An 18,891-nucleotide genomic window follows, 5' to 3' on the forward strand; every position below is an offset into this window, starting at 1 on the left:
AAGCTATACTGCGAGACTTATGTAACCTCAAGAGGGGAGAAACAAATGGACTTTGTGAGATTGCCGTGAGGATTAAAGCGGGATATATGACCCTGTAGGAATCCTCATTAGATTCAGCGGGAGGTGGGGCAGAATGAACCATCTGCGATACTGTGCGCAGGCGCGCCGCGCTAGGAAGCGGCGTGTAGGTTCTGCGGCTGCGCGTGCGACTGGTTTTTGCGGCTTCACTGCTTGACGGCTGTAGCGCCGCCCCCAGGTTGTCCTGGTAACGGCGGGCACGCGTGATCGCGGAAGGTAAGGCTGAGTGGAGGCTGGGAGCCGGAGGCCTGGCGGTATGCTGTGTCCCCGTGCCCAGCGTGGTGGCGGCCTCGGGCGCGAGTTGGGCGGGGGCTGGCTGTCACTCAAGCGCCCTTGGGCACACCGTCCTGCGGGCTGCTGAGCACTCTGCTCGGGCTGACAGTTGCCGGCTGCCCCAAAGCCGAGCTGGTCTGCCTTGGCCCTCGGCCCTGCACCTCAGCCCGGGAGCTGTGCAGTGAGGAACATAGAGGCAAATGTGTTTTCTAAAGATGAGCAGCCCACGAGGGTGGGCCGAGGATGGGGCTCAGTTGGCAGCGTGTTTCTGCGCCCAGCACCGGATCAGATCCAGCGTGCTTGGTGCCCGCCTGTAATCCCAACCTGTGTTTAAGGCCATCCTCCGCTACGTATTAAGTTTGAAGCCAGCCTGGGCTACGTGTGGCCCGTCTCAAAAACTAAATGAAATAAATAAGTGATAAGAGACCATGGGTGAGTTTTGCCATGAGGGATACTTGTTTGGCACCTGGTCCAAGAACGTTGGAAAACTAAATGGATCTACCCCCTTTATTGTTTGTGCTTGGATTGACATTTTGGAGCATCTAAAGGGGGTTAGGCTGAGGCAGAGATGTGAGTTTAAAGCTAGCCAAAGCTACATAGCAACACCAAAATTTTTAAATGAAAGTTAGGCTAGCTCATCAGAAGAAGAAAAAAGGACAGGCCTTGCTTTCGATGGACAGAAATACGCTTCATGGTGCTTTGGTGTCAGGCATGCCCGAGTTTGGGAAGCGAAGAGTAACAATCTTTGCAGGTACATGCTGCCCAGAGTCACTTTTCTCACCTGTACAATGGGAATAAGGATAATGCCAGGGCTGGGACTGTGGCTCCTTCGGTAGAGCGTTTTCTTTGAGTGAGCCAGGCCTTGGGTTCACTCAAGAAAAAAGCAAGTTACAGCCATTGCATCCAGCCTTCCACACCCCTCCTGCCTCTCTTTGTTCATGTACCTATTCATTGGTTTGTTCGGGGTTTTTTTGTTTTGTTTTGTTTTTGTTGTTGGTGGTGTTTTGAGACAAGGTGTCACTTTGTAGTACAGGCTGGCCTGGAACTCAGAGCAATCCTCCTGTCTTAGTCTGAGGATTACAGGCATGTACCGCCACATCAAGTCGTACCTCTTATGTTCCCTAGTAACAGCTTCGAGCAAACGGCTTCTTTATGAAATAAGGACAGCTCTCCGGTGTCATGTGTGTGTACATGACCCAGTCAGTATCTGGAACCCTGAACCTGATTACGATGGTTCCAGGTTTATTTCCATTGCCTGTTCACATCGTGGTGTTCTGTTGACGTGGCAACAAGAAACGTTTCTCTTTTTTTAAAGCTATGTTTTGTTTACCCATGTGAATATTTTGCCTGCATATATGTTCTGTGCACCACTTGCAAGAGCAGACCAGCTGCTCACATCGTAACCGCAGTCAGGAAGCAGCATGTGGCTCCTGGGCTCTCTCTCACCTTTTTCTGTGATCTAAGACCGCAGCCCATGGTGTGGTGCCATCCACGTTCGGGGTTGGGCTCATCTAACGTAGACGTGCCCAGAGGGTTGCCTCTTCAGTACGTCTCTCAGGTCGACAATCATCATATATAGTTACAGTGCTCTCAGGAGAACAGCCCTTCGGCTACCTTACCATGCAGTAGCCATGGTCATAAATGCTGTTCAGTATTATGCATGTCATGCATGGTAATGCTCAGGTATGTTTCATTAAGAGGCCCAAGTACTTAACTTATTTGGTGTGTTCCTGTCTGGAACACTCAGTTCTAAGAAGGTACATCCTGATGATTGCTTTCATATACATGCACATATATGTGCTTGCATGTTTGTATGTGCACTGTAACATGCAACACTTGTTTGGCTTCCTGAGGAGGCCAGAAGAATGTGTCTGATCCCCTGGAACTGGAGTTGCAGGTGGGTGTAAGCTACCATGTGTGTACTGGGAATTGAACCCAGGTCTTCTGGAAGAGCATCCAGTGCTTTTAACTAAGCACCTCTCCATCCCCATGCATGGGTATCTGTCATTCACTTGGTCTGTTTCCCTGTTCTTATTGAAGTTCCTGGCTTCATGAGAAGTTCCATGAAGCTGTCATCACATCTTGGCCAAGGCTTGTCATTTCTATTATTATTATTATTATTATTATTATTATTATTATTATTATTATTATTATTATGCCAGTGTTTGCCTGCCTGTATTTCTTGTCTGTGCATCACATGCATGCAGTGCCCATAGAGGCCAGAAGAGGGCATTAGGTCCTTGGGACTAGAGTTAGAGATGGGCATGAGCTGCCATGTGAGTGCTGAGAATGGAACCTGAATCCTCTGAAAGAGCAGCCAGTGTTCCTGCCACATCATTTCTTTTTAATGGTCATGAAATGTTAAAGCCACCCACCACCTCAGGCTCAACTTTCCTAATGGATGCTGGTTTGAGGGCAAGGGCACCCAGATCATCATACTTTGTCCTTTGTGAGGGGTGATGTGTGAGACCTTTCAGCTCCATGTAACTTCTCAGTTTAACTCTGACCCTAGACAGATGCAGGTTCAAATTCCCTGCCCGCCTAGTGACAGCATCTGTCTGTCAGTTGGAATGTGCACGTTTGCATCGACTGTGGCTCAACAATGCTTCCTGTTGTTAGCTGTTACCTGGCAGCAGCCCTGTGTTATATCCAAGTTTTCATGTGTGTCCATACTTGTTTTTTGTCTCCTTAGGTCAGTGTGAGACCCCGAGTAAAGAGGTCTTGACTTTAGCTTCCTTGACTCCTTCTAGGTAATTCCTTGCCTGGTTGGTAGCTATGTGGGATCTCGCTCAGACCTAGTCCATAGTGAACAGATGCAGCCTGTGCCTGAGCAGGACCCACGGAGAGAGCCTGGGCTCCGGACTCCATAGCCCTATGGTTATCCAGAGCCGTTGCTCACAGGGCCCTTTTCAGGCCTCACTGACCCAAATGTTGCCTTTGCTGTGAAATGGCATTGCTGGCACTCACTTCATAACCATTATCCCCAGTGTATGAGCAATGCCAGGTCCTGTTCCAAGCACTCTTGGTTTTTTGGGTGTTTTTTTTTTTTTGTTTTTTTTTTTAGTTTTTTTGGGAGGGGGAGTGTTGTTGTTTTGTTTTGTTTTTTCGAGACAGGGTTTCTCTCGGTAGTTTTGGTGCCTGTCCTGGATCTCACACTGTAGACCAGGCTGGTCTTGAACTCACAGAGATCAGCCTGGCTCTACCTCCTGAGTGCTGGGATTAAAGGCGTGCGCCACCACTGCCCTGTGATCTGTTCCAAGCACTCTTGTAGTTGGCATTTTCTTTGGGCTGCCAACCAGCTTCAAATAAAGACATGGAGACTTATTAATTATGATTGCTCAGCCGTAGCTTAGGCTTGTCCCGCTAGCTCTTTTAACTTAAGTTAACCTGTTTCTATTCCTCCACATTTTGCATCAGGACTTTTTACCTTTTTTTCATTCTATACGTCCTACTTTCCTGCTTCCTCCATGGCTGGCTGGTTGGCTGGCCCCTGGCGTCTCCCTGGCATCTCTTTTTCTTTCTCCTTAAGCCTAAATTCCTCCCGCTGTGTACTCTCCCTGCCCAGAAGCTCCATCTATACCTCCTCCTTTACTATTTATTGGCTCTTCAGCTTTTTATTAGACCAGTCAGGTGCCTCAGGCAGCCATGGTAAAACAGCAACACATCTTTACATAGTTAAACAAATGCAACACATCTTTGCATAGTTAAGCAAATATTCCACAACACACTCTGTGAGCCTTGGCTGTGAGAGGCTGATTTTCGCCCCCTTTATAGATGACCTAAAGCCCAGAGAGGCCGGGGGACTTTTGCCCAAGGTTTCACAACTAAGAGGCAGCAGCTTCCCGGTTTCAGTGTGTGCAGAAGCTAGCACACAGAGTATATCACAGCACAGCCAGTCTGGCTTCAGCGTCTCCGCACACACCCACTGCATTTGGTGGAACATAATTGGCCCTTAAATGACAGTGACCCTTATTTCCTTTTAAAAGTGGGAGCCAGGCATGGTGACTCACACCTCAAATCCCAGCACTTGGGAAGTAGAAGCAGGTGAACCAGGATTTCATGGTCATCCTCACCTACATGGTGAATCCAAGGTCAACTTGGACTACACGAGACCCTGTCTCAATTAAGCAAACAAAAAAATAAACAGAAAACCCTGAGAACTGACAGCCCCGGGGCTTATGATGTCTCTTTTTTTTTTTTTTTTTTTTTTTTTTTTTTTTTTTTTTTTTGGTTTTTCGAGACAGGGTTTCTCTGTGTAGCTTTGCGCCTTATCCTGGAACTCGCTTTGGAGACCAGGCTGGCCTCGAACTCACAGAGATCCGCCTGGCTCTGCCTCCCGAGTGCTGGGATTAAAGGCGTGCGCCACCACCGCCCGGCTTATGATGTCTCTTAAGGTCGGTCTTTGGAAGATAGAGATGTCACCTGACTCACTCTACTGAGGACACATTCTTGCTTGGTTTTATCTTTACATCCCCAGTACCTCTGATTAGTAATCCCTGGGAGGCTCTGAATGCCTCTTGGTCAAGAAAAGAAAAGTACTTGGTTATAACATGAATAGCTAAATGGTCTTATTAATAAAAAAATAAAAAAAAAAACCTGGAGCCAGATATAGGGGTGAAAGCTGAGAGATCAGAAGAATAGGACAAGCCACAGCCAACCTCACCTCACCAACTCCTCAGCCTCCAGAGACTACTTCCTATATGCTCATGCCTATATGCCTTTCTGTGCCTTGCCATCTTACTTTCTCTCTCTACTCAGCTCTACCACTTCCTGTCTGTCTGTACAGACCTCCAGACCTCTATGGTTAACTAGTGCTGGGATTAAAGGCATGTACCACCACGCCTGGCTCTGTTCCCAGTGTGGCCTTGAACTCACAGAGATCCAAATGAATCTCTGCCTCCTGAATGCTGGGATTAAAGGCGTGTGCTACCATTGCCTGACCTCTATATTTAATATAGTGGCTGGCTTTTTCCTTTGATCCCCAGGCAAGCTTTATTTGTTAGAGCACAAATAAAGTATCACCACACTTTGTCCTTAAAGGCAGGAATTCTCAGGGTATAAGGTTAGTCCTTGGTGCTACCAGCTTCAGTGAAGATGATGGCACTGGCTTCTTGGAGGTCTCAGGCTCTGAGACACCCCTGGTGACTGATCTGCACCATCATGTCCTTGTCACATCTTCTTGGTCATTGTTTTATAGATACTTGGCCTTCCCCCAGAGACCACATGAACTCGGTTCTAAGTGTGCTGGCTCTGTTGGTCTGTGGTTACTGACTGGTCCTCCTCCTTTGTCTCTAGAGGCCTGATACCCTTGAAGAATGGCAGAGGCAGTCTTCCGTGCCCCGAAGAGGAAAAGAAGAGTATATGAGAGTTATGAGTCACCACTGCCCATCCCCTTTGGTCAGGACCAAGGTCCCAGGAAGGAATTCCGAATATTCCGAGCTGAAATGATTAGCAACAATGTGGTAGTCAGGGGCATGGAGGACATGGAACAGCTGTATGGAAAGGTAAGACCTGGAAACTGGTGACACCTTGAGCATCCTCCCACCCTTGACTGTGAGGCTGAGAACTAGACACGCCCAGCCACAAACCCACATTCCAACACCATAGGATGAAGCCACATATATTAAAGACAAGTAATTTACAGAATGTAATGGATAAAAACTGAAGATCACCCCCACTGACTTCTGTCCCTTCCCAGTGGCACAGGACCCAGCTCATGGGCAGAGCCAGGGCCTGTGGAAAGTTCCCAAAGGTCTCTGCTCTCTTTCTGTTCTGGGAACTTGTTAGATGAGGACAGCTTCTAGTTCTGGCAGGTATGGGCTTCAAATGAGATGGGTGACTTGCTCCCCACCACCCTCTCCTGCTCCACTCTCCGTATTTGTTATTACTGGAGCATTTTAAAAAGCAGCGTGATGGACAGATGGCTCAGCAGTTAAGAGCAGTGACTTCTCTTCCAGAGGCCCTAGATCTAATTCCCAGCACCAGTATGACAGCTCACAACAGTCTCTAATTCCAGTTCCAGATGATCTAGTACCTTCTCCTGGCCTCTGAAGGCACCAGGCACACATGTGGTATATAGACATACATCTAGGCAAAACACTCATACACATGAAATTTAAAGGTTTTGGTTTTTGGTTTTTGGTGTTTCAAGACAGGGTTTCTCTGTGTAGCTTTGGAGCCTGTCCTGGAACTCGCTCTGTAGACCAGGTTGGTCTCGAATTCACAGAGATCCACCTGCCTCTGCCTCCCGAGTGCTGGGATTAAAGGTTTGTGCCACCACCACCTGCAGGAATGGATCTTTTTTGTTTGTTTGTGTTGGGTTTTTTTGTTTGTTTGGTTGGTTTGGTTTTGGGCTCTTTTTGTTTAGTTTTTGGTTTTGGCTTTTGTTTTTCCAGACAGAGTTTCTCTATATAGCCCTGGCCATCCTGGAACTTGCTGCATAGACCAGACTGGCCCCTGAACTCACAGAGATCCACCTGCCTCTGCCTCCCTAGTGCTGGCATTAAACATGTACACCACCACTGCCTCGCAAAAATAATTTTTTAAGTAGCCTGGATGAGATGTAGCTTATTGTAACTGGAGGTAGAGATTTCTGCCTCGACCACCTGTTCCCAAATACCCAGCATCCACTTCCCAAATTACCACACAGAGGCTTATTTAATTATAAATGCTTGACTGATGGCTCAGGCTTATTACTAACTAGCTCTTACATTTAGATTAACCCATTTCTGTTAATTTCTGCTAATATGGCCGTGGCTGTACCAGTCCTCTGGCATCTTGCTTCTTGGGCAGCTGGCTCTCATCTCTCTCGACTCCGCCCCTCTTCCTCTGGGTCCTCAGTTTTTTTGTTCCACCTAACCTTATCTTGCCTTGCCATAGGCCCAAACAGCTTTGTTATCAACCAATGAGGGCAATACAGATTCAGTGTACAGAAGGATCATCCCCCTGCAGCTTATAGCTAAGAAGTCCACCCCTCCAAAGCAGACCTTTAATTCAGTGACATCATGAGTCCATAGAGTGGTTCCATATCTCCACAGTCCAGTGTTAGTGTTGGTGTGTTTGGTTTGGTGCTGGGGATTAGGCCGAGGGCCTTGTGTTCCTCCTCTGAGCTGTGCCTGCCATCCCCTCTGAAGTCGCTCATACCTGTGACACTCCCTGCCTCCACTCCCAGCTCAGGACAGCTGCCACTGGGCATCCTGCCCTCTACTTTCTCTAGAAAGCTTGCAGTAAGGTCAGCGGGGCCCTGGTGCGCTGAGGCCTCGTTAGGTCCTGTCTGCCTGCAGCTCACTGCTGAAGCCTTTGTTCACAGTGTGCGGGTGAGATGAGGCTCTACGTAGCTGACGTTTTAATCATCTTTCTATTATTTGATTTTTTTCTGCTTGTCTAGAGTCAAAAGCAGGGAAAGGAGCCCTGGCGGCATGGATGCACGCCTTTAATCCCAGTACTCGGGAGGCAGAGGCCAGCCTGGTCTACAGAGCGAGATCTAGGACAGACACCAAAACCACACAGAGAAACCCTGTCTCGAAAAACCAAAAGGAAAAAAAAAGGCAGGGAAAGTATTATTTGGGGGAAAATCAGCAGGAAAGAAAGGGATGCTTCCAGTCCAGAGTAGGAAGGAATCCAAGAGGCCTTTGTCTGCAGTGGGCATGGCTCCCACTCCCACACACAATGCACTCCTGAGCCACGTGAGAAGAAGCTGCCCCTGCCTGCTCTGGTGCCTTCAGGATGCCAGACGCAAGCTGAAGTGATTCCTCATGAGATAGGCGAGCTGGTACTAAAGCTGTGGGGGTTGGAGATAATCCAGGAATAAAGTAACTGAGGTCCTAAGTTCAGACCCCAGTTCCTATGGGAAATACTCAACATGATGTGGCATGCAGACATGTGCACACATGCACCTGCACACCCATCTCTGCACACATGTACCTGCACACCCATCTCTGCACACATGCACCTGCACACCCATCTCTGCACACATGCACCTGCACACCCATCTCTGCACACATGCACCTGCACACCCGTCTCTGCACACATGCACCTGCACACCCGTCTCTGCACACATGCACCTGCACACCCGTCTCTGCACACATGCACCTGCACACCCGTCTCTGCACACATGCACCTGCATACCCGTCTCTGCACACATGCACTTGCACACCCGTCTCTGCACACATGTCCCTGCACTTGCCCATGTGCACACATGTACATGAACACCTACATAAACCACGGAGGTGGGAATGTGTGCTCATTAGAGTCAGGGAAACACGAGGCTGTTGAATGGTTGTCTTCTGCGCAGCTGCAAACTGAACAGCTGAGCATCAACCAACCATGTTTTCTTCCTGAAAGGGCTACTTTGGAAAAGGCATTCTTTCAAGAAGCCGTCCGAACTTCACAATCTCCAGTCCCAAGCTGGCTGCCAGATGGAAAGGTAAGCCATGCAGTTTTCCTTTGGCGCTTACATGTCCTGGTGAGGTGGTAAGTTCTGGAACAGAGGCACACCGAGAGTGTTCCTGCCTGGAAGAGCGCCTACAAGAACTTGCATCAAGCAGTTTTGTTTTGTTTGAGTTTGACTTTTTTTTTTTTTTTTTTTAAAGAATGTCTCAGCCAGGGTGATGGTGGTGCATGCCTTTAATCCCAGCACTCAGGAGGCAGAGCCAGGCAGATCTCTGTGAGTTTGAGGCCAGCCTGGTCTACAGAGCGAGATCCAGGACAGCCCGGGATACACAGCAAAACCCTGTCTCAAAAAAAAAAAGTCTCACTACTTAGCCCAGGCTGGCCTTGAACTCAGGATCTCCCATGTGCCAGCAGACCAGGCAAAAAAATCCTCATGGTTCTTGGAAATGTGTTTCAGCTTCCTTGGGATGGTCAGAAGTCTTACACATACAGGGCCCTGGTTTCAATCCTTTGCACCTCAGAAGACAGGGAAAGATTATTCTGGCTCTTTTGTCACACCTGGCCTAGCAGGATGCTGTGTGTATGAAGTTCTGCCTGCCTGTGCCACTGTCAAAGTGAGCGTGGTGTTTTATTTGCAGAGGTAAAATGTACAATAGCTATGGCAGTGTTGGGCTGCTGGTGAGACAGCCTGCCACCAACCCCCACCCTTACTACCGGAGTCAGATCTCCCGGGCCTGTTAGTCAGGACTCTGTAGAGCACCAGAACTGATAGAATCACAGAGGGAGAGAGAATGTGTGTGCGTGTGTGGTTTATTCATATGGGATTTATTAGCATGGCTTATAGGCTATGGTCTGGCTAGTCCAACAGTGGCTGTCTGTCTCCTGACAGGAAGTCCAAGAATTCAGTAGTTGTTCCGTCCACGATGCTGGATGTCCCAGTCTTTAGTACGTGTGGGAATCCTGAAGAAGTAGGCTCCAACACCAATGAAGGAATGCCTCAGCAGCAGCAGCAGGATAGATGGACAATGAGAATGAAGGCAAGCAGGCAAAAAGCAAAAACTTCCTTCCTTCCTGTCCTTTTACGTGGGCTGCACCAGAAGGTGTGGCCCAGATTTAGGGTAGGTCTTCCCACCACAAATAATCCAATGAAGAAAAATCCCAGCCAGGCGGTGGTGGCTCATGGCTTTAATCCCAGCACTCGGGAGGCAGAGACAGGTGGATCTTGTGAATTTGAGGCCAGCTTGGTCTAGAGAGCGAATTCTAGGATAACCAGGGCTACATTGAGAAAACCTGTCTCAAAAAAAAAAAAAAAAAAAGAAAGAAAAAGAAAAACCCCTCACAGGTTTGCCCAGCTGCTTGGGTTTTAGTTAATTCCAGATGTAGTCAAGTTGACAAGGGTAGCCCTCACAGACCCATATGGTGGAAGGAGTCATTACTGCAAGTTGTCCTTTGACCTCCACACATGCTGTGGCACGTACACACATACACACACACACACACACACACACACACACACACACACACACACAAACACACACACACACATACACACACACACACACACACACACACACACACACACACACACACATAAATGGAGTTTAAAATTTAAAACTAATCAAAATGTGCATAGCTCCTTAATTTATAATTCTTTTCTCCTAATATATTTTCCAAGGCATCCTCATAATTAAGCAATACCAGTAAGTTAAAACATAGAAGAATTGCCGGGTGTGGTGGCGCACGCCTTTAATCCCAGCACTTGGGAGGCAAAGGCAGGTGGATCTCTCTGTGAGTTCGAGGACAGCCTGGTCTACATAGCAAGTTCCAGGATAGTCAGAGGTACATAGTGAGACCCTGTTTTGAAAAAGAATAAAGAAGTTAATTAATTAATTAATTTTAAAGCTGAGTATAGTGCAGTGGTTCTCAACCTTCCTAATGCTGTGAACCTTTAATACAGTTTCTCATGTTGTAGTGACCCACAACCATAAAATTACTTTGTTGCTACTTCAAAACTAATTTGACTACTCTTATGAATCATAGTGTAAATATCTGATATGCAGGATATCTGACATGTGACCCCAGAGGGGTCATGCCCCACAGGTTGAGAACCACTGGTATAGTGGCTCAGACCTATAATCCTAGCAAGTAGGAAGCTGAGACTGGAGGATCACCAGCTAGAGACCCTGTCTCAACAGGAAAAAAAAGCAGGGTTGGGGGATGTAAAATGACTCATGTAAGAAAGTATAGAAATTACCCACACTGAGGTATTAGTTCAGCAGCTGGTCAGAACCCTAAATGCCTGACAGTGTGCTGAGCTGGTGAGACTGTGGCAAACTTCCATCACCACAGGGTGTGTGTGTGTGTGTGTGTGTGTGTGTGTGTGTGTGTGTGTGTGTGTGTGCACACGCGTGCTGCATGTGTATTCATGTGCCTCAGCCATTACTGAGGGAATTTAACCATGTTTAGCAAAATTATATTTGTATTTTCCCTGTGAGCCTAGATTGTTCTTAACAATACACTGGAACAAATGGGAAGAAAAATAGGCCGTTCACTGAGGCCCTATTTGTAACACTTGAAGAACAGAAAGAGCCCAGTGAAAGAGAAGAGTGTTGATTGCAAACAGTAGTGTGTTCTTATAACAAAATGCAGAAGCTGGGCAGTGGTGGTGCACACCTTTAATCCCAACACTCGGGAGGCAGAGACAGACAGATCTCTGAGTTTGAGGCCAGCCTGGGCTACAGAGTGAGTTCCAGGACAACCAGGGCTACACAGAGAAACCTCATCTTGAAAAACAAAAATCCATACACCAGGATAGGGTTGAGGGCTCACTGTGATGTTATTAAATGAGAGAATGAAGCTGTGAGCTGTGGTGATACCAAATGGAGGCCTAAGAAATATGTATTTGGAGGCTAAAGAGATGGCTAAGCCATTAAGAGCACTGGCTGCTCTTGCAGGGGACACAGGTTCAGTTCCCAGCTCCCACGTGGCAGCTCAGAATCATCGGCAAAACCAGCCCCAGGGGAGCCACTGCCCTTTCCTGGCCTCTGCGTACACATGGTGCACAGACATGCATGCAGGCAGAACACTGATACACAGCTTTAAACAGTTTTTCGAAAAGGCAATCCATACTTAATATATTTGAAGATGAAAGGGTTTGAGGAGGTAGATATCGTACCTGACTTAAAAATTACACAAGTGTACACGTATTGTTTCCCCCTTGATAATACAGCTTTTATGTTTTCTTACACCAGTTGAAAAGTAAGAATAAGACCAAGCATGGCCATGTACTTCTGTAATCCTACTACTTGGGAGGCTAAGAGGAGGCTTGTGAACTGGGCAGCCTGGGCTACCTGCTAATGGACCCTACCTAAGTAAATAAATACTGGAGTGAAAGCATAAGTCAGGCATGGTGACACACACTGAAATCGTAGCACTTGAGGCACTGAGACTGGAGGATTGTTGTGACTTTGAGGCTACCGTGTTACATAGCAAGACCCTGTCACTTAGAGGTACAGGATTTGCCTAGTATGTGGGCATCCTGGATTCTGACCCCATCACACAGCAAAAGCAGTGTGGTGTGGTGGGGCCCAGGATCAAGGCCAGACTCTGCAGTTCTGCCTTGGAAAGCTCATCAATATAATGTGTGCTTACAAAACCCAAGTATTTCAAAGTAATCTTTCTTTTGTGGAAATATTAGAGCATGGAAAGATGGCTCATCATTAAGAACACTTATGGTTGCTGCACAGGACCCAACTTTGGTTCCCCACTCACAACTGTCTGAACTCCCACTCCAGGGGATGAGACTCCCTCTTCTAGTATGCAGTTGCCCACACACTCACACACACAGTGCACATAAATAAAAATTGTAAAGTCTTAAAGCCAGGCACAGCACTGCGTGCCTTTAATCCCAGTACTCTGGAGGCAGACGCAGGCTGAACTCCGTGAGTTCAAGGCCAGCCTGATCTACACAACAAGTTCCAGGCCAGCCAGGGCTGCATAATGTGACCCTATCTCAAGATAAATAAATGAATGAATGAATGAATGAATAAATAAATATATTTTTCCTTTTTTTCTTTTTGTTTTTGTTATTGTTGTTTTTTTCAAGCAGGGTTTTTCTATGTAATGGCTCTAGCTGTCCTGAAACTCACTCTGTAGATCAGGCTAACCTCAAACTCACAGAGATCCTCCTGCCTCCACCTTCCAAGTACTGGGTTTAAAGGCATGTGACACCACCACCCAGCAGTCTTTTATTTTAATCAATGGGTTAGGTTTAGCCCGTTAGTTATATAACCACCCTGGCAGCAGCTGTCTTAGGGAACACTCACCTACTGTTCAGCCCTCATGGAAGAGACTGTCCATTTTCTCCTGTCAGAATGTCTCCGATCCATAAACTGCCCCAGAATCCATCTGTCCTTCTCATTAGACTTGTTGCCTCCTCCCTGGGCTTCAAATTAAACATCCTCCGTCATGCCTCCTTCACCTTTAGATGAATCTATGTCAGTGTTCTGTTGCTGGGAAGAGACACCATGACCATGGCAACTCTTACAAAGGAAAGCATTTAACTGGGGCTGGCTTACAGGTCAGAGATTTGGTCCACTGTCATCATGGCGGGGAGCATGCTGGCATGCTGGCAGACCTGGTCCTGGAGAGGGAGCCGACAGTTCGACATCTGTATCCACAGGCAGCAGGAAGAGAGGGACTCTGGTCTTAGAATAATAGGCTTTTTGAAACCTCAAAGCCAGTGAGTGACACCCTGCCTCTGCCACACCTCCTAATCCTTTCAAATAGTGCCACTCCCTGGTGATTTAAATCTGTGAGCCTACAGGGACCATTCTCATTCAGACCACCACAGTGCTGAATTTGAGAAGGGAGACAACTTTCCAGAAGCCAGAATGAGGGGGACTAGGACTGAAAGCTAGACTACTGAGTGACCGGAAAATGCTTTAGAAGAAGGACTTGTCCTCCCTGGCACCAGCAGGAGAGCTGCAGCCCCCAGCCCCATACCCCAAACCACACCTCCATCAAGGGTCTCTCCAGCCCTTCCTGCTGAGCTCACACAGGGCCCAAGCACTCCAACAGATGAACTGCCCCCTACATATCTGCTTCTGAGCTGAGGCTGAGGCTCTGAGGGCCCGTCTGAGCCAGCAGGAGGATGTGGGTGCAGGGGAGGGCTGCGGTCAGAACAAGCTGGCTGTGGCCAATACGTGTCACCATCCAGCTGTGTGACTGGATCTGAAATTATCTGTCTTTTTTAGTGGGTTTTGTTCCCTCTAAGGGAGTCTGTCTGGAACTAATAGAGCGTCTTTCTGTTCCAGGTGTGCAGACAGACATGCCCATAATCACCTCAGAGAAGTAAGTGAGGGCGACCTTGGCTTTGGTGCAGCTGTGTCTCCTCGGGTCTGGTGTTAGATACTCTGTGATGATGCAACCTTGTACCTTTGTTTTCTCCTGATAGGAGATAATGCTTGGAAACTGAGTCTGAACTTAATGTGGCTCAAATCCCATCTGAAATGTGTTGCTTGTTCAGTTCAGTCTCCCAAAACACCAACCGCTGTCGTGTCGAGAATGTGTTCTGAAGTCCTGAGATTCTGGGACTCGGGTTCTGAGTGGGCATGAGCGGGCGTCCAGCCCGTGTGGACAGATGGTCCTGCCCTCTTGCTTGCTCTACACACTGTAGTACCAGAGAGTTTCACGGAAGTCCCGTCAGCCCCTCTTAGACATTCTGGAAGCATTTCCCCTGACTCCACAGACACCTGTCTGATGTCCAGCTAGTCCCAACATGCCCATGGTCCTGCACATGCATCACCTCTCCTAGAATTTCTCCCCACTACGATCCTCTCTACTGCCCCAGATAATGGGCCCAAGGCTCTTTTCTCTGTGTAATCTCACATGCTTGGGTTTGGAGTCAGTTCCAGGATATCAAGGCCAGAACTGGCATCTCTGTGGCCTGGACTTAGTGGTCCCTTGATAGGACAAAGACTAAGCCTGTAATCTCAGCACTGAGACAGTAGGATTGTTATGAGTACAAGGCCAGCTTGGTCTACATAGTGAGTTCCAGTCTAGCCTGGGCTACAGCGTAAGCCCCGGGTCTTGGTCAGGGTTACTATTACTGTGATGAAACACCATGACCAAGCAGGTTGGAGAGTTAAGGGTTTATTTGGCTTGCTCTTCCACAGCACTGTTCATCATAGAAGGAAGTCAGGACAGGAACTCAAACAGGACAGGAACCTGGAGACAGGAGCTGATGCAGAGGCTGTGGAAGGGTGCTGCTTGCTGGCTTGCTCAGCATGTTTTCTTATAGAATCCAGGACCACCAGCCCAGGGATGGCACCACTCAAAATGGACTGGGCACTCCCCCATCAATCACTAATTAAGAAAATGCCCTAAAGGCTTATCAACAGCCCAGTCTTATGGAGGCATTTTCTTAATTGAGGGTCCCCCCTCTCAGATGACTTTAGCTTGTGTCAAGTTGACATAAGACTAGCCAGCACACCTTTCTCATAAAACAAAATAGAGGTCTGTTCATCCCAACCCTCGTTCTCTCTGTCAGGAGCTATTTTGGGCCATGACGCAAATACAGCAGATGGCAATTGATAATTCATATGCCAACTCACCAGATAAGTAATTCGCTGATGGAGGAGCCCTGTCAAGCAAGGCCTATGGACCACAGACTCTGGAAAACAGGTTCCTTCTGTATGTAATTCCACATGTGCAAAGCCAGCTCTGGAACCCCTCATCACCAGGCATTTTCATGCTATGTGTACATGTAATCCCATGATTACATCTCAATCTTAAGGGCACATGTTCTGTGGATGGCCAAGAAGATGACTTCCCATTAAGCTGTATAGTTTTGATGAACTGAAACATGCTAAGATATCCTTCATAACTAGATCCATTGTCCCACGGGGACTGTGAGACCCTGGGAAGCCTGCTTTATTCCTTTAACTCAGACTAACATAAGAAAACAACAATTTCCCCCTGTCTGTGACCAACTACAGACAGTTAGCTCATTCATAACCTAAGAGCAATTTCAAAGTAAACAAAACGCCTCATACGATTGACCTCCACAAAATACACAAGGACAAATTCTCAGAGGTCTTATTATAGAATCAAGGTTAGTAACACAGAGCAACCTAAGATACTTTGCCAATTCTTCACTTGCTAAGTCTGGCTGATCAAGACCTGACTGTGCAGATCTCTCTGCAGCCTGTCTCACCCGGCACTGTGACCCCAGCCACTGGTCCCAGTCTTACACCAGGAACCTTAAAGCCTTGCCTTGCCGTGGTAAATGGCTCTGCCACTTATTGTTTACTCAAGGAATGTGCTATGACCTTCAGAGGTGACTTTATAACTTTTTATTATTGAAAAAAAGCCTCCTGTAAAATAGAGAGCTGTGTAGAACAGAGGAGAACTAGAAAGAATTAGAACTTAGAAGGAATTGGAACCAGGAAGAATTAGAGCTATAAAGAAGAGTAAAAGAAAATGACCCTCAGATCATGTGTGAGTCTTTTTCCCTCAGATAAAAAGCCATAACTTTCGCTCCACTGTGGACCTTTTCCTCCAACCCTGTTTGTAGCCTTGGAGCTGGTCTCCACGGGCTGCATTAGTTCTCTAGTTCAGATCCCAGCCCCTCTGTAGAGCCTTACAATGCCAAGTCCACAGTCACGTTCACACCTTCTAACCCGCAACGGCAGAGTCTCACAGCCCTGTGCCCTGCTGGCAAGCAGCGTGTCAGGGAGGCATGTTCCCAGGCTAGGCTTGGAGTGGGATTTACTTAGAACTTGGCCACAGGAAGGGTCACTGTACACGGGTCACTGTACTCAAAGCTAGGATTCAGAAACAAGACAGAGGCTGGGGACCCCTCCTAGTCAGGCTTGCTGTCCGAGGAAGTGAGTCCCGCCTCCCTGAAGAGCGAAACTCAGCGGCACTGCAGGTCTGCAGTGCAGGGGCCCAGGAGTGCCTCCTCAGCTCAGGTGTGTTTCCTTCAGCCGCCGGCCCAAAGGACTGCAGGCTCAGTGACGCAAAACAACAGAAGTGAATCTTCAGTCCTAGAAGATAAAAGACCAAAATGCAGGTTTTGACAGGGCTCCTCCCTCTGGAGGGCACGGGAGGACCTTTCCTGCCAATCTCAGCTTCTGGTGGTGCCTGCAGGCCTTGGTGTTCTTAGCCAGTCCCTGCCTCCAGCATTGTGTGCGTGTGTGTGTGTGTGTGTGTGTGTGTGTCCGTCCGTCCGTGTCTGTCTGTGTTTCCTCCTTCTGTTAAGTGCCCCAGTCAGGATGACCTCATCTTAAATGGAAACAATACACTAATGGAATAGCTTTCCCATGACTAAGTGGGCTCAGCTCCAGAGTGAGAGGAATTGACACATGAGAACAATAAAGCAACTGTTTATGGCAGTGATGCTGGAGTATGTTGTGTGAGGGGTGCTGGGCACATGATAGACTTCTCGCTCGTCTCCTGAGTCCTCACCCCAGCCCATGAAGACCCCTCGATCCTCCTGATATCCATGTTCTGCAGATGAGGAACTGAACCATGGGAAGTTAAGTTCCTCACTGGAGGTCAGACTTGGGCCTTCCCGAGCTGGCTCTGGAATGGCCCAGATAATAAATGGGCACAGTTGACCAGGTAGAGGAGGGGATCTGGCCAGTGGAAGAGGCATGTTCAGAGCCTGGGAACCTGAGAGGTATGGAGTTCTTGCAGCCATGAGTGGGTTTGCTTCCAGTCCTGGCTGCTCCTCCTCCCCCTGCCCTCTCCCCCTTGGCCCCTGGCACCTACTCTGTTCTTACCACTCCTCCAGCACTTGGCTGTGTAAGGTGTTTCCAGTCAGCAGGAGGACACCACTCTGGGACCTGCATGCCACACACCCAGGCTATTTGCTGTCTTACTCTTCCCTCTCTGGCCTTAACTTGGGATTTCTTCTGCACAATCCTGTGGCCACTCCTGTTGTAGTATTAGGTCGTCTGAGATACTACAAGGCAGGAATGCAGTGGCTGTGGCTTGTGACAGAAGAGGGGAGAGGCGGAGGGGCCCACATCTGCTTTCTTACTATGAGGACTTCAGGGGTAGCATAAAACACAAGTCAATTTGTCTCAGCACATGTTGTATTCAAACCTACACATGGCCCTGGCCCTGACTCTTCTGAGTCTGAGTTAGCACAAAAAAACTTCTTTCTAGATCTTTCCTGCATTTCTATTGCATGTATTGGTCACCAGGCCACCATGTCCCCTCATGATAAAAGGTTGGATGTAACAAGATCTCTGTGAGCTGGTAGGACTAGTGTCCCCAATTTTGTGGGGGAGGAAATGGAAACAGAAGCTGAGTAATCTACACAGTAGTAAATGGTGACATTCAGGCTAACCCCCAAATGTGCGATAACAGATTCTCCACATTTTATACTGTTCTGCTACAGGTTTCAGAGTAGCCTTGCTATGTTTCAGCCTTTAAATCTGAGATTCAGCCAGGCCTGCTGACACAGGCTGTAATACCAGCTACTCAAGAAACTGAGGCAAGCCGGGCGGTGGTGGCGCACGCCTTTAATCCCAGCACTCGGGAGGCAGAGGCAGGCGTATCTCTGTGAGTTTGAGGCCAGCCTGGTCTCCAAAGCGAATTCCAGGAAAGGCGCAAAGCTACACAGAGAAACCCTGTCTCGAAAAAAAAAGAAAGAAACTGAGGCAGAAGAATTGGCAAGTTCAAGTCCAGCCCAGGCAGAGAGACCCTGCCTAAAAAAAAAACAAAAACAAAAAAACAGGCATGGGGTGATGCCGTGGTAGAGTGCTTGCCCTTGCTTGTGGCCCTAGGTCCAATCCCCAGAACAGCAAATGAATGAGTCAAAGATTCAGCCCCAGTGAACAGGGATGGATGCTCATCTGTGTGTAGGAAAACCAGTGTGAACAGCTTGGGATTCTGATGAGCCAAGGGGAAGCAGGCACCGGTCTTTCTAGGTGCAAAAGCCAGTTTGCCTGCTGGATTGTATGAGACATGACAGTATGTGCGCCCTGATATATCCAGGCATCGAATGAAATTACATGTGTCTTCTTGGGCGTGGGCAGAGCGACAGGAGTTGGCTGCTGAGGTCAGCCTTCTGCTGGTCTTTGGTTTGCAACAGGTTCCGATTCACAGGAACACATCCCAGCAGTGACCTGATACAGC

The 18,891-nt window shown here is 48.0% G+C and overlaps 1 protein-coding gene across 5 annotated transcripts in view; it reads left to right on the forward strand.

Annotated features, from left to right (window-relative positions):
- Positions 1 to 219: 219 nt before the first annotated feature.
- Positions 220 to 18,891, forward strand: part of Tsen2 (tRNA splicing endonuclease subunit 2) — a 42,001-nt gene continuing 23,329 nt past the window's right edge. For 3 of the 5 annotated variants that reach the window (XM_052719660.1, XM_052719663.1, XM_052719664.1), the window contains exons 1-4: positions 318 to 783; positions 5,647 to 5,855; positions 8,695 to 8,776; positions 14,058 to 14,094. In XM_052719660.1, the coding sequence (XP_052575620.1) occupies positions 5,667 to 5,855; positions 8,695 to 8,776; positions 14,058 to 14,094 (308 nt within the window). In that variant the 5' untranslated portion in view covers positions 318 to 783; positions 5,647 to 5,666. Of the gene's footprint in view, positions 295 to 317; positions 784 to 834; positions 1,103 to 5,646; positions 5,856 to 8,694; positions 8,777 to 14,057; positions 14,095 to 18,891 lie in introns of those variants that run through there. The other 2 variants (XM_052719661.1, XM_052719662.1) reach the window with 2 other exon arrangements.

The sequence above is a fragment of the Peromyscus californicus genome, unplaced genomic scaffold (assembly GCF_007827085.1).
Source record: "Peromyscus californicus insignis strain IS unplaced genomic scaffold, ASM782708v3 Scaffold_6__1_contigs__length_162567912, whole genome shotgun sequence".
NCBI lineage: Eukaryota > Metazoa > Chordata > Mammalia > Rodentia > Cricetidae > Peromyscus > Peromyscus californicus.